At 42.0% G+C, this 15,263-nt stretch overlaps 3 protein-coding genes across 3 annotated transcripts in view; all 3 read right to left on the reverse strand.

Moving 5' to 3' along the window:
* The window catches only part of LOC117453601 (cadherin-related tumor suppressor-like), a 221,288-nt gene that overhangs the window by 40,250 nt on the left and 165,775 nt on the right, over nucleotides 1–15,263 (reverse strand).
* LOC117453606 (protocadherin gamma-C5-like) lies at nucleotides 238–2,883 on the reverse strand. The gene has a single exon (XM_034092489.1). The coding sequence runs from the start codon at nucleotides 2,704–2,706 to the stop codon at nucleotides 238–240; it is 2,469 nt and encodes an 822-aa protein (XP_033948380.1). The 5' UTR covers nucleotides 2,707–2,883.
* LOC117453892 (protocadherin beta-15-like) lies at nucleotides 3,551–9,308 on the reverse strand. The gene is made up of 3 exons (XM_034092930.2): nucleotides 6,864–9,308; nucleotides 5,765–5,929; nucleotides 3,551–4,648 (listed from the first exon to the last, which is right to left on the reverse strand). The coding sequence occupies exons 1-3, from the start codon at nucleotides 9,306–9,308 to the stop codon at nucleotides 3,551–3,553; spliced, it is 3,708 nt and encodes a 1,235-aa protein (XP_033948821.2).

The raw sequence follows: 15,263 nt of genomic DNA on the forward strand, positions 1-15,263 counted from the left end.
ATTCTTAAATATTTCAAATTCATTGTTAGGTTTTTGTTTGGTTTAACGGATGTTGAAAAAAAAAAACGTTGACATGTGTGAGAATGTGTTGCTGAATGCTGTAAAGCTCTCAATCATTTTGAAAATATGAATATGACAGAAATAATGCTTAAACAACTTGTCATGAAATTAATCTCTCAGATAAAGCAGACAAAAAACAGGATACAAATAATGTTTTTTTTGTGCGTAGAGATTATGTTACCGTCTGCTCACCTGCTGGCTCTCAAAGGTCCACGTGCTGTCGGGTAAGGAAGCATCCAGAACATTGATCACCTCCGTAAAGTCAGTGGTGCTGCTGGGCTTAATCAAAGTGAAATCACTGTACTCTGACATTGGAGACATGCAGGACCTGAAGGACTGACTCTGAGACATCATGTCTCCTCCCAGGACCTCCACGTACTTTATAGGTCCATCAGTGTTGAGCTGAATCTGCATGTTTCTGTTGGGGTTCTTGTAATTATCACAGTCACTTCGTCTCATGCAGCAACTACCGCTGCTGCTGCTGTTCCTCATGCATTTAACCGCTAAAATGAGAAAAGTCACCAGAGACAGCACGGACACCGAGGCCAGAGAGAGAATCAAATACAGGGTGATTCTCCCAGTTTTCCTGCTGGGCTCGGCCGCTTTCTGTCGGAGGTCTAAGATGGGCTCATGGAGGCCGTCCTCCAGCAGGATGGACACCGTGACGGTGGCGGACTGCATCGGTTCCCCGTCGTCCTTGATCTCTATAAGCAGCCTCTGAGAGGAGTCGTCCTGCTCGGACGCAGCACGTTTAGTCCTCACCTCCCCTGTGTACAGGTTGACAGTGAACAGAGAGGCGTCTGTGGCCTCCGCCAGTTTGTAGGAGATCCAGGCGTTATGGCCCGAGTCAGCGTCCACGGCCGTCACCTTAGTAACCAGGTGACCCGCTTTAGCGGAGCGGGACATCCTCTGGTGAGAGAGGGAGCCCAGGATAGCGGAGGAGGGGTAAATAACAGCGGGGGCATTGTCGTTCTGGTCCAGGATAAAAACATGGACAGTGGTGTTGCTGCTGAGAGACGGAGAGCCCTGATCCTTTGCCTGAACCTGGATCTGAAACACCTTCAGTTTCTCATAGTCAAACGAGTGCATGCTGTAGATGCTGCCGTTATCTGAGTTAATGTAAACATAAGACGAGACAGACACGCCCTGCACTTTAGATTCCAAGATGGAGTAGGAGATTTTAGCGTTTTCACCAAAATCAAGGTCAGACGCTGATACTGAATACAGTATAGAGCCTGGCACCCCATTCTCTTTTAAATACACATTATAGGATGGCTGAGTGAATAAAGGGGCGTTATCATTCACATCACTGATGCTGATAGGTATGCTTTTCTTACTGGACAGAGGAGGAGAGCCTGAATCAGTGGCTGTTATCTCAATATTATATTCTGAGAAACTCTCTCGGTCCAAAGCACCACTAGTGACCAGCTGGTAATTATTAGAGTAGGACGGTTTCAGAGTGAAAGGAGACCGTTTTGGAAGCTGTAACGTCACTCTACCGTTATTTCCTGAGTCAAAGTCTCGTGCACTGATTAAAGCCACAACTGTGCCACTTGGTGCGTCCTCAGGCACAGGACCAGGTTTTGATGTAAGCACAATTTCTGGAGCATTATCATTTATGTCCTCTACGTCCAACTGTACACGACAGTTACCCTCCATTTCGGGAATGCCCCTGTCTTTAGCAGTTATATCGATAAGGTATGATTTAGCACTCTCATAATCTAATGCTGATTTTAATATGATTTGTCCTGTTATTTCATTAATATCAAATGTTGATAAGACAAAGTCTGGAGTGCGAGACCCAAAATAATATTTAACTTCACCATTAACACCGTCGTCTGCATCTGTAGCTTTAAGTTTGATCACAAATGTTCCTTTGGTGCTGTTCTCCTTCAAAGACACTTTGTACTCATTTTCATTGAATATTGGAAAATTGTCATTGTTATCAAGTACAGTGATAATAATAGTACAGGTTCCAGATTTAACAGGGTTACCTCCATCTAATGCAGTCAACAAAAGCTGATGGAGAGCAGTCTTTTCCCGGTCCAATGGCTTTTCTAACACCAATTCTGGTACAGCCTTACCGTTTTTTGTGTCTTTAAACTTAAGAGAAAAATAATCGTTTTTGCTCAGGGAGTACGTTTTTAAAGAATTGCTTCCAACATCAGGGTCTTTTGCACTTTCCAAGGGAAAACGTCTGCCAAGAGCCACTGATTCTGGTATTTTAAGGTTAATTTCCTGTGTAAGAAAATTAGGAGAATTGTCATTTATATCTCTAATTTCCACTTCAATACGATGAGACTGCAAAGGATTTTGAACAACTACTTGCAGAGTTAAAACACAGCTGGCGCTTTGTCCACATAAAGCCTCTCTGTCTATTCTGTCATTCACCACAAGCTCGCCCTTCGCTGCATCCACACTGAAATACTGCTCTCCAGCCTCAGAGGCGATATGCATTTCACGATCTAAAATGTCTGATAGTCCGAGACTCAGATCTTTGGCTAGATTTCCTACAACAGAGCCCTGTTTCAGTTCCTCCGGGATGCTGTACCGAGTCTGTCCGTTTATTGTAGTCCACAAGAGAAAGAAATGATGCCACCAAAGCGCCTGCCATCTCCAGTCTCGGTATCCTATTGTCTTTGTCATCCTTACTCCGCTATAACATATACAATCCAAACGACATATTCGAAAGAACGATGGTGAAATTCATCATCGCAGGTATTACTCCAGAGATTTCCCAAAATGACTGAGCATGGCTCTACGATGAGTTATACGATTTCTACATTATAAAAACGAGCCCATTGCCGTCTCTCCTCGATCACTTTGCTGTCTCAATGTTACAGCTCGGAGGCTGCATGGGGGCAGGGACTAGATTGCGTTGTACAGTGCCGACTCCTATTGGTGCAAAGCATCCGCATCTACCATCCAATGAGAGGGAAACAGATCGACACCTCTTAAAGTGGCAGCGTCTATTTTCATTTTGCCCTTTTAATTTAACCACAACTTTTGTTTTGACACTTACGGGTAGCCAAACATTCAATGGTATACCACTTTAAAATAATATATCAACTAATATTTAATATTATATATAATTTTAATTAAATCCATATTTTTTTAAAGAAAGAACAAAAAAACAATAACGAAAGAATAAAAGAAAGAGAGAAAAAAGAAGAAAAAGAAAGGCAGAAAGAAAGAGAGTCTGGCTAAATCAGCTTACATTGTAATACAATCTAACATTTCCACAGTGATATCTTTGTTCAACCAATCACTAGAAACAAGCCCAGGACAGAAAGAAAACTATTGTTCCCTTGAAAGATGATCAGCACAAAGCAAATACATATGCACAAAGACACACACGTTGTGCCTCAGCATCCCCTGCAATCCAAGAGTCACTGTCCAGCAGTGTGGTGCTGAATTATTCAGAAATGAATATGGGAATGTGAGATGGATAGATGGATTGATGGATAGATATGTGGACTCATAATCTGCATTATGTTTTGCTCACCTGCTGGCTCTCAAAGGTCCAGGTGCTGTCGGGTAAAGACGCATCCAGAACACTGATCACCTCCGTAAAGTCAGTGGTGCTGCTGGGCTTAATCAAAGTGAAATCACTGTACTCTGACATTGGAGACATGCAGGACCTGAAGGACTGACTCTGAGACATCATGTCTCCTCCCAGGACCTCCACGTACTTTATAGGTCCATCAGTGTTGAGCTGAATCTGCATGTTTCTGTTGGGGTTCTTGTAATTATCACAGTCGCTTCGTCTCATGCAGCAACTACCGCTGCTGCTGCTGTTCCTCATGCATTTAACCGCTAAGATGAGAAAAGTCACCAGAGACAGCACGGACACCGAGGCCAGAGAGAGAATCAAATACAGGGTGATTCTCCCAGTTTTCCTGCTGGGCTCGGCGGCTTTCTGTCGGAGGTCTAAGATGGGCTCATGGAGGCCGTCCTCCAGCTGGATGGACACCGTGACGGTGGCGGACTGCATCGGTTCCCCGTCGTCCTTGATCTCTATAAGCAGCCTCTGAGAGGAGTCGTCCTGCTCGGACGCAGCGCGTTTAGTCCTCACCTCCCCTGTGTACAGGTTGACAGTGAACAGAGAGACGTCTGTGGCCTCCGCCAGTTTGTAGGAGATCCAGGCGTTATGGCCCGAGTCAGCGTCCACGGCCGTCACCTTAGTAACCAGGTGACCCGCTTTAGCGGAGCGGGACATCCTCCGGTGAGAGAGGGAGCCCAGGATAGCGGAGGAGGGGTAAATAACAGCGGGGGCATTGTCGTTCTGGTCCAGGATAAAAACATGGACAGTGGTGTTGCTGCTGAGAGACGGAGAGCCCTGATCCTTTGCCTGAACCTGGATCTGAAACACCTTCAGTTTCTCATAGTCAAACGAGTGCATGCTGTAGATGCTGCCGTTATCTGAGTTAATGTAAACATAAGACGAGACAGAAACGTCCTGCACTTTAGATTCCAAGATGGAGTAGGAGATTTTAGAGTTTTCACCAAAATCCAGGTCAGACGCTGATACTGAGTACAGAATAGAGCCTGGCACCCCATTCTCTTTTAAATACACATTATAGGATGGCTGAGTGAATAAAGGGCGGTTATCATTCACATCAATGATGATGACAGGTATAATTCTCTTACTGGATAGAGGAGGAGAGCCTGAATCAGTGGCTGTTATCTCAATATTATATTCAGAGACATTTTCTCGATCTAAAACACCACTCGTAACCAAGGCGTAATTTTGAGAAAACGATGGTTTTAGAGCAAATGGAAAAAAAATTGGGAGCTTTAATGTTACTTTACCATTTACACCAGAGTCAATGTCTCTGGCATTGATCAACGCTACTACGGTGCCATTAGGCGAGTCTTCACGCACAGGCTTTGGAGGGGAAGTGAGTATTATTTCTGGGGCATTATCGTTAACATCTAACACTTCAACATTCACAGTACAGTGCCCCTCCATTCTCGGACTGCCTTTATCTTTCGCACTTATATCTAGTTCATAATTTGTAATTGTTTCGAAATCCAGTTTTCCTTTGAGAAATATTGTTCCAGAATTATGATCAATAGTGAAGACAGAGAGAACAGTATCCGGTGTGTGTGCACCAAATGCATATTCTATTTCTCCGTTTTGACCATCATCCATGTCTGTCGCTTTTGTTTGTACTATTAATGCACCGTCTTCCGCATTTTCACTGATAGATACCTTATACAACGTTTTCTCAAACGTTGGGACGTTGTCGTTTATATCAAGGACTCTTATATTTAGCTGAGCAGTGCCTGATCGTACTGGGTTGCCTCCATCTAGAGCTGTCAACAAAAGCTTATGGACAGCCTTTTTCTCTCTATCTAAATGTTTTGCTAAAATCAATTCAGGGACTTTCCTTCCGCCGGCAACATCTTTTACTCTAATACTAAAACATTCATCTTTACTGAGCGTGTATGACTTTAAAGAATTTCCCCCAACATCAGGGTCTATGGCGCTTTCTAGTGGAAAACGAACCCCCAAACCGGTAGATTCCGCTACCTCTAATGTGATATCATTTGATGGAAATCTAGGTGCATTATCATTAATGTCTTGTATTTCTACCTCAACACGAAAAAGTTGTAATGGGTCCTCAATAACAACCTGAAGAGGCAAAACGCAGCTCGCGCTTTGTCCGCATAAAGCCTCTCTGTCTATTCTGTCATTCACCAGCAGCTCTCCCTTCCCCGCATCCACACTGAAATACTGCTCTCCAGCCTCAGAGGCGACACGCAGTTTACGGTCAAACATCTCTGAGAGTCCGAGACCCAGATCTTTGGCTAGATTTCCTACAACAGAGCCCTGTTTCAGTTCCTCCGGGATGCTGTACCGAGTCTGTCCGTTTATTGTAGTCCACAAGAGAAAGAAATGATGCCACCAAAGCGCCTGCCATCTCCAGTCTCGGTATCCTATTGTCTTTGTCATCCTTACTCCGCTATAACATATACAATCCAAACGACATATTCGAAAGAACGATGGTGAAATTCATCATCGCAGGTATTACTCCAGAGATTTCCCAAAATGACTGAGCATGGCTCTACGATGAGTTATACGATTTCTACATTATAAAAACGAGCCCATTGCCGTCTCTCCTCGATCACTTTGCTGTCTCAATGTTACAGCTCGGAGGCTGCATGGGGGCAGGGACTAGATTGCGTTGTACAGTGCCGACTCCTATTGGTGCAAAGCATCCGCATCTACCATCCAATGAGAGGGAAACAGATCGACACCTCTTAAAGTGGCAGCGTCTATTTTCATTTTGCCCTTTTAATTTAACCACAACTTTTGTTTTGACACTTACGGGTAGCCAAACATTCAATGGTATACCACTTTAAAATAATATATCAACTAATATTTAATATAATGTATAATTTTAATTAAATGCATATTATGTTAAGAAGTAAAGGAACACATAATAAAGAAAGAATAAGAGAAAGAAAGAAGAGGAAAAGAGTCTGGCTATATCAGCTTAAATTGTGAAAAATAAAAATGTTCCACAGTGATATCCTATTTTAACCAATCACTAGAAACAACTTGAGGGGAATAAAATACTGTTTTTCCCTTTAAATGATCAGCAAAAACAAAAATATCCCTTAAATCCAAGAGTCGCTGCTTTGTGCTGAACTATTTGGAATTGGAATGTGTGATGAGATAGATATATAGAGGGATAGAGGGATAGAGGGATACATGGATACATGGATAAATGGATAAATGGATAAATGGATAAATGGATAGATAGATAGACTCAATCTGTATTATTTTTGCTCACCTGCTGGCTCTCAAAGGTCCACGTGCTGTCGGGTAAGGAAGCATCCAGAACACTGATCACCTCCGTAAAGTCAGTGGTGCTGCTGGGCTTAATCAAAGTGAAATCACTGTACTCTGACATTGGAGACATGCAGGACCTGAAGGACTGACTCTGAGACATCATGTCTCCTCCCAGGACCTCCACGTACTTTATAGGTCCATCAGTGTTGAGCTGAATCTGCATGTTTCTGTTGGGGTTCTTGTAATGATCACAGTCGCTTCGTCTCATGCAGCAACTACCGCTGCTGCTGCTGTTCCTCATGCATTTAACCGCTAAAATGAGAAAAGTCACCAGAGACAGCACGGACACCGAGGCCAGAGAGAGAATCAAATACAGGGTGATTCTCCCAGTTTTCCTGCTGGGCTCGGCCGCTTTCTGTCGGAGGTCTAAGATGGGCTCATGGAGGCCGTCCTCCAGCAGGATGGACACCGTGACAGTGGCGGACTGCATCGGTTCCCCGTCGTCCTTGATCTCTATAAGCAGCCTCTGAGAGGAGTCGTCCTGCTCGGACGCAGCGCGTTTAGTCCTCACCTCCCCTGTGTACAGGTTGACAGTGAACAGAGAGGCGTCTGTGGCCTCCGCCAGTTTGTAGGAGATCCAGGCGTTATGGCCCGAGTCAGCGTCCACGGCCGTCACCTTAGTAACCAGGTGACCCGCTTTAGCGGAGCGGGACATCCTCTGGTGAGAGAGGGAGCCCAGGACAGCGGAGGAGGGGTAAATAACAGCGGGGGCATTGTCGTTCTGGTCCAGGATAAAAACATGGACAGTGGTGTTGCTGCTGAGAGACGGAGAGCCCTGATCCTTTGCCTGAACCTGGATCTGAAACACCTTCAGTTTCTCATAGTCAAACGAGTGCATGCTGTAGATGCTGCCGTTATCTGAGTTAATGTAAACATAAGACGAGACAGAAACGTCCTGCACTTTAGAGTCCAAGATGGAGTAGGAGATTTTAGCGTTTTCACCAAAATCCAGATCAGACGCTGATACTGAGTACAAAATCTTCCCAGGAGCATAGTTCTCTCTTACATACACGACATAAGAAGGCTGAGAGAACTCTGGTGGGTTGTCATTTACATCTAACAATTCAACAGATATTATTTTTTCACTCGATAATGGGGGCTTTCCATAATCAGTAGCAATGATCTTGACACTATACTGGCTATTTGTTTCACGGTCAAGTGGCCCATTCGTCACTAATGAGTAGTGATTAGACACCGACGGATTTAACTTGAAGGGTGATTTTGAAGACACGCTTAACTTAATTTTTCCATTGTCACCAGAATCTGGGTCTTTTGCCCTTATCAACGCAATTACGGTTCCAATAGCAGAGTCTTCTGGAATAGGTGTTGTTAGAGAAGTTACTATTATTTCAGGAATATTGTCGTTAATGTCTACTATTTTAATTTCGACACCGCAATGCCCATCCATCTCAGGATTTCCTTTATCTTTAGCGGTGACGTCAAATCTATGTAAAGAGTTAGTTTCATGGTCTAAAATTCCTTTGACAACAATAACTCCAGTAGAAGGTTCAATGTTAAACAATGATACGATCAGATTTGTAGTTTGCTCTGCAAACACATATTCGATTACTCCATTTAGTCCTTCGTCTACATCTATAGCTTTAACCTGCAGTATCTCAGTTCCAGGTGTTGCCTTTTCGCTAACATTAGTCTCATACACCTGTTTTTCAAACACAGGCGCATTATCATTTATGTCAAGTACTATAACTGTAATGTCAGATGTCCCTGAGCGCACAGGGTCTCCACCGTCTACAGCGGTGAGGATAAGATTGTGCACAGGCAGCTTTTCTCTATCAAGTGGCTTTTCGAGGACCAGTTCAGGGATTTTTCTACCGTCTTTGTGGCTTTTAACAGTCAATTTGAAATGGTCGTTTTTGCTAATAAGGTAAGTACGTACAGAATTAGAGCCAACATCCGAATCCTGTGCACTTTCTAATGGAAATCGGGTGCCTGGATTAACCAGCTCTGCAATTTTCACCACTTTCTCCTTAGTAAAAAAAATAGGAGAATTGTCATTTGTATCCTGTATTTCAATCTCGACTCTATGCAGCTGTAGGGGGTTATCTAGGACTAGTTCCAAAGGCAACACACATGACGGTCTTTGTCCACACAGTTCCTCCCTATCTATCCTATCAATCACCACCAGTTCCCCCTTTCCCAAGTCCACGCTTAAATACTGCTTACCAGCGTCCGAGGTTATCCGTAATTTACGTGGGTACAGTTCAGATACAACCAGACCAAGATCTTTGGCTAGATTTCCTACAACGGAGCCCTGTTTCAGTTCCTCCGGAATGCTGTAACGAGTCTGTCCTTCTATTGTACTCCACAAAAGAAAGAAATGATGCCACCACAAAAACACCTGCCATGCAGGAAATGTGGTCCACATTATTCCTCGTTCCATAAATTCAATATCTTATCACAATCCAAACGTCTTAGCTGATTACATATAGAAGGTAAATGATCCGATGTAGATGCGTCCTCATATGCAACCGAGACAGTCATGCTTTGTGTCTGCATATGCATCCCTCTCCCCAGCGCAGCACATTGTAATGGTTACGAGGCTGAAGCTACTCTGTGAGATGGAGTAGATCTCTTTGTCATACTCTGGATTTCATTGGTGGAGGGGATATTCCTGTTTCCACCAATCGTGGCATCAGTTAGTGACTACAGAACAGTGACGTTTAAGTATGAATACATCCTGGTTTTTACAAAGCTATCATAATAAATATTATAGACAACCAATGAAGTATTTCTGCCTCTGCTGGGTTTAATTTTTTTTTTTAAATGTATTTAAATATGAAAACTATAGAGTACATTTATTATTGATACACATTGTAAATATAAGATCCTAAGGCCAGTGTTCTATAAATAAGTAAATGTCGGATCTTTATATGACCACACATTCAATGTATTGTGTTAATCCATCATCTATGCTCTTGCCTGTACCTGAATGCATGCACATGTCTTTGAATCTGACAAGGCTCTTCGTTGCCTACCTGTGGCCAGAGAAAGCCAATGCAGCCTCCATACGTCCTTACGTCGTCTGTACCACGCCTCAGTGAAATGATTCTGTCTGTCCACGTGAAATACCCGTATGGACGAAAAGGGCGATGGTGCAGCTCTCTCTCTCTCTCTCTCTCTCCTGCTCTCTCTCTCTCTCTCTCTCCTCTCTCTATCTCTCTCTCTCTCTCTCTCTCTCTCTCTCTCTCTCTCTCTCTCTCTCTCTCTCTCTCTCTCTCTCTCTCTCTCAGACCAATTATTATCAATCAAATGATTCTTAAAATTATGCAACAGCATTACTCAATATTCATACGCTGGGCTTAGGCATTACACGTTGACATAACATATAATGAAAGTATGGTAAAAAATAATCCACAAGAACAAAAGTAAATGAATTAGAAAAACACAAACAACTATTTGCAATAATCGTCTATTTTAATGGCGGTGAGCGACAGAGGGATATCTAGAGAGGCAGTGTGAGAGCGTGGGAGAGCGCCTGAGCAGCTTTCAGCACCACACGAGTGGACAGCGCCACACAGGCGGCCAACTGCTGCTGCTGCATGCTGCTGCTGCTGCACAGCCCACATACTCACAGACTCACAGACTCAGAGAGCTATTCAAATGTATTTTGTACGCAAAATTCAGACAAGCACCATGCAGAAATACTTTGAAATAAAAAATAATAATGATAATAATAATAATAATAATAATTGATGGGACAATTATGATACAAAACCTTTCCTAATAAAGACTTGAATATTGTGATGCTACTTTTCCATTATTCCCTATGATATTATTCCACAGTTCTTATAGACAGCAGGAAACACACACAAGGTGTAATTCTGAGGTAAACATGCACACATACAGTTTATTCACACTTTAAACTTCCTGATGTTTTTTTATTAACAAAAGCTTACTGATAATTGTTCTCATATATCCATCCATTAAGCCATTTTCTGTATCCACCTATCCTGTGACAGGGGGACATCATACACACCGGACAGATCACTACAGATGGAGGAGGACATGCACTCTCTACAAACATGTGCCTGCAAGCCAGCACCATCTTCATAGAGTCATTGTTCAATGCATGATTTAATGTAGTACTCTAACTTGCATCGGATAAACTGCAACATGTTGGGTGTAAAACAATGTGTAAAGATTATCCATGAGTACAACCGAAATCACAGTATGTTTATTTTGTTAAAACCAGTATGTTTTAAAGCTGTAGAGTCTGGTGTTGGTCTGCATTACAAATATATATTCTTGTATTTGTCTTCCTGTGTCACATACATTCAGTTAGTGTAGGTGCACCTATCTAAACATTAAGATCAAACTGTTAGGTCATTCTGGAGGCCCCAGTGCATGATACAGTTGAATTGCGTAAAACATGTTTCTATTGTTTTGTCCATTTATATCATTAGTAATAATAATTATAATAATAATAATAATGTATAGCGCTTTTCCTGGTGCTCAAAGCGCTTATTAGTGACTATGTATAGTAATACTAGTAAGATTAATACAATGAAACAATATGTTTATAAGTGTAACTGCAGCACAAAATGCACCTGCCAAAATGACCATGAAGTGAAGTTCAATCAGAACATCTCCATAACAACAACGGAACACAATAACCACCATGAAGGTAGGATGCATTGCAGGACTGTACACTTGCAACTGAGTGTCTAAACACTAAACAATATGAAAGGAGGATAAGTACTGGAGAAGTGAACCTGAGGTTTTAATATTCTTGGCTGCTCTCTTTAAAGAATGACCAGAGTCCAATGAATACTATGCTTTTTATTTAACTGATATCCATCCATCTGAGTGAGAGTCAACTTCCTCTAATATGTTGGCATGTTGAGAGGACAAGCCGACACGATGCACTCTGTCACAGAGTGCATCGTGTCTGCGTGGTTGCTTGTTACATTGTACCTTATTTATCTTCTTCACTCCACTATATTATTAAATGACTTTAATACCTTAACTATCTTATGCGTAACCATGTTATGTTTAACAATCAACTACATCAAGTGGATCGAGGTATGGAGCACAACAACCGCATGGTAAAACAAAATACAAAAATCTGGCATTAAAACAATAATGACTGACAATTCATTCTGGCTTTAGTACTTTAACAGCTGGTTCCCTGCTCATACGTCCCTCAACCATATACGCCTGTTAGCTGTCCAGCCTCTCTCAAATGTGAAGTACTTCTGCACCTGAAATAGAGGGTATGTACAAAGGATATAAAAAGCTGATTTACAATATTCTTTGATTAGATATTAGAGTTTAAAATATGATTGTATCATTTAATACCTAGAGAATATGACTGTACAGTATAAGTGATAGATGATGTCCATGTGAAACATCAGTGCAACACCCAGTCACATAAAACACATCACGCCATATTTTGAGCATGAAGCCACACACTGTCACACATGATCAAGGTACGTCCATCAACGCTGCATTAAGCAATCTTCAGCGATGATATGTGTTGTGAGGTATGAACAGACGCTGGTAGAAAGTGCCAATGTGTAATGTTTGCATACATAAAACATATCACTGCTGCTTTCTGTGTTTGTATTCACTGTGTGGTGAAATAGAGTATGTTGTTCAGTTGTCAGTGTATCAGCAATAAGTGCTGTTTGTTCCACTATACGGTTTGATGGCTGTAAACATAAAGAAGAACACTTTTTCTCTTACCTTATTTGGGGAGACAGGATTGAACAGGAGTCAGGGGGAGGACAGGAACAGCAGCAGGCAGCAAGAGGGGCACATGAAAGAGAGGAAGGATGTCAGTTAGACTGGTGGTCATCTTAGCGCGTCTGGCTTTGGGAAGAAGAGAAACCAACATACTTACCATGTGGCTCACAACACATGGGTGTTGTGATTCATGTGGATATTCATAGTCTCTAATTTATGTTTATTCTGATTGATAATAGATTAGACTGTGCACAAACACATCTACTGTGTGCACATATCAACTATAAAAGCTTCCAATTGTGTACAATTATAATTTGTTGTGTGATCTGTATCTGTTTTGGATAATAATAATAACACACATTAAAACATTGCAATATTAATAATATTATTATTAAGAACATTCATCATCCATCAGCTAAAACATCAAAAAGCAAACACATACAACAGCATGATAGATTATTATAATTATATAACATTTCGAGCTGTATGTTCCAACAATACTGAACAGATCATGGAAAATACCCTAATGGATGAAAGAATATGAAAAGACATCCAAGCAGGGTCAAAGGTATCACACTTATATAAAACATAGGCAACCAGTGAGTGAGTGAGTGAGTGAGATAGAGAGACAGAGAGAGGTAGATTTCTCAGAAACATGTTGTGTTAGCATTGCTGTCCTTTGTGTTAGCATTGCTGTCCTTGCAAGAGGGGTGATAATTATGATGACACAAACAAATGATATTGTTGAGGAAAGAAAGAGGCAGTAGCTCCGCCTTGGTGGATAGAAAACAACATTACACGGTCCAGAGAGACAGGCCACTTTGGTTCCCTAAACCAAAAATATGTCCATGCAATGTTTTGTGAATAATGTTCCACTGCATTCACTAAATAGATGCCATGTTAGATAATGCTGCACACAAGAAACTGCTACAACAACTACGTTGCCCTTCAAACAGAAGCACACACACACTTTGGTACAGTAAAACCACATCAGCATGAAACCAAAATATAAATGCAATGATTTCTGTGGAAAGTGAAGACTTCAAATACATTTCTGACACGACAGCAGGGTTGAATCACAACAGAAATACTGCACTGCTGCACAAAGCCACTACCCTTATAGCAACAGCAGGGGGCCTCGAGGCGATGCCGAGACAACACCATGCCTTATTAATGAGGTTCTTTGCTCTGTGACCCTGTGTGTGTCACAGCTGATGGAGGCTGGAGTGTCTCTGTGAGAGCAGATTTAAGCTGCTTAGTCAAAGCAAAGCAGCAACTGTTATGTGTTCTACTGATGTACTGCAGTGAGTCATATGCTTTGTGTGCACATGAACACATTTTAACATGCAGTGATGGTAAAAAAGCCTCATCCAACATCAACTGATCATTCAGGAAGTCAAGCAACAATGAAATGAAAAAAGCTGCTGTTCTTTTCATAGAACAACCATAATGTCATCAAAATTGGTTCATTTAAGTCTGTATATCAGTGCATCATGTCTATGCTATGCTTTAACAGGGGAAAGACAATCAAACATGGCAGCATCCATCAGAACAAATATCCAAAGCAGCCATCATCACCCTCTCCCCCTCCCCTTTCTTCATCATCAGCCACCCCAGGACTCAGGATGTTGCCCCTATTTGACCAACACAGGGGTGTCTTCGACCCTCCCAGTACGCACATGCATGGAGCCATCACTGCTCAGAGGCTGCATCCTCTACTGAACCCCTGTGGACCAAGTACAAATGGTACAGCCCTGCTGGTGAGTCAGCTTGTTGCTATGGTAACACATCCTACCTCCCTTGCTTGCATCCCACCATGCTTCCTAAGGGCTGGCAATGGGGGCAAAAAAGAGCTACAAAACAAAATAGAGGATAAACAAGAAAGATGGATGAAAGAAAGACAAACCATCCCATGACACACACTTTTGTATTTGATATGTTGTTCATACAAAGCACATGTTTACGGACTGCTGTATAGTAAAGCATATTTTCTTAAATGACTGAAAGATGCTTCAAAGGACATATTTCTTCTTATCATGAATGTGACAACCTTTACAGGGATGCACTGACTCTGTCTCTGGTGTAGAATTCCTTTTTATAGACCGAACTAAATGTCCTACATTTAGCAATCTACCTCTCCCTTTCTCTGTCTCTTTCTCTCTCTGCAGCAGAGTGGTGCAGCTGGAGAGGGGGAGGGGAAGGATGCAGAAAATGAGATTGAGAGGAAAAGAAAGACTGTTGGAAACCAAGGATGGCTGCTGAGCAGTTGCAATCAAGTTTCAGCTTCAAATTGATACCATTTTAACTGAAATGTTTGAGTAGATGACGGTAAACAAAACCAACTATTTTGCTATTGTTTTTCTGAATCGCCAATCAGAATATAATATAATGTGAACGTTCAAATAATCCATAACAACCATGTGGAAGTCATATCATTGACCAAATCAAAAGAATTATAATGTGCATCTTTGTTGTGGTGGAAGGCTCTGTCCTACGTCCAACGCACAAAGTGTCTCTGTGTGTTGGATTAGGAGGATAAAACACACATTTACAAACATGCTCTATATATTTGGGAATATGAAATATCTAAGTAAAGGAAATAGTCTTTCTGAGTTTGACATAACGTTGTCACTGC

Source organism: Pseudochaenichthys georgianus, chromosome 10 (genome assembly GCF_902827115.2).
Source record: "Pseudochaenichthys georgianus chromosome 10, fPseGeo1.2, whole genome shotgun sequence".
Taxonomy (NCBI): domain Eukaryota; kingdom Metazoa; phylum Chordata; class Actinopteri; order Perciformes; family Channichthyidae; genus Pseudochaenichthys; species Pseudochaenichthys georgianus.

Excerpts from the sequence above, each read along its gene's own strand:
- LOC117453892 (XM_034092930.2), bottom strand. The coding sequence starts at position 9,308 with ATGTGGACCACATTTCCTGCATGGCAGGTGTTTTTGTGGTGGCATCAT. Across the intron at positions 5,930-6,863 it reads GGACCTTTGAGAGCCAGCAG|ACTCGGTACAGCATCCCGGA; the intron begins GTGAGCAAAAAT and ends ATAAACGGACAG. Across the intron at positions 4,649-5,764 it reads CGGGGAAGGGAGAGCTGCTG|CCATCCTATAATGTGTATTT; the intron begins GTGAATGACAGA and ends TTATTCACTCAG.
- LOC117453606 (XM_034092489.1), bottom strand. The coding sequence starts at position 2,706 with ATGACAAAGACAATAGGATACCGAGACTGGAGATGGCAGGCGCTTTGG.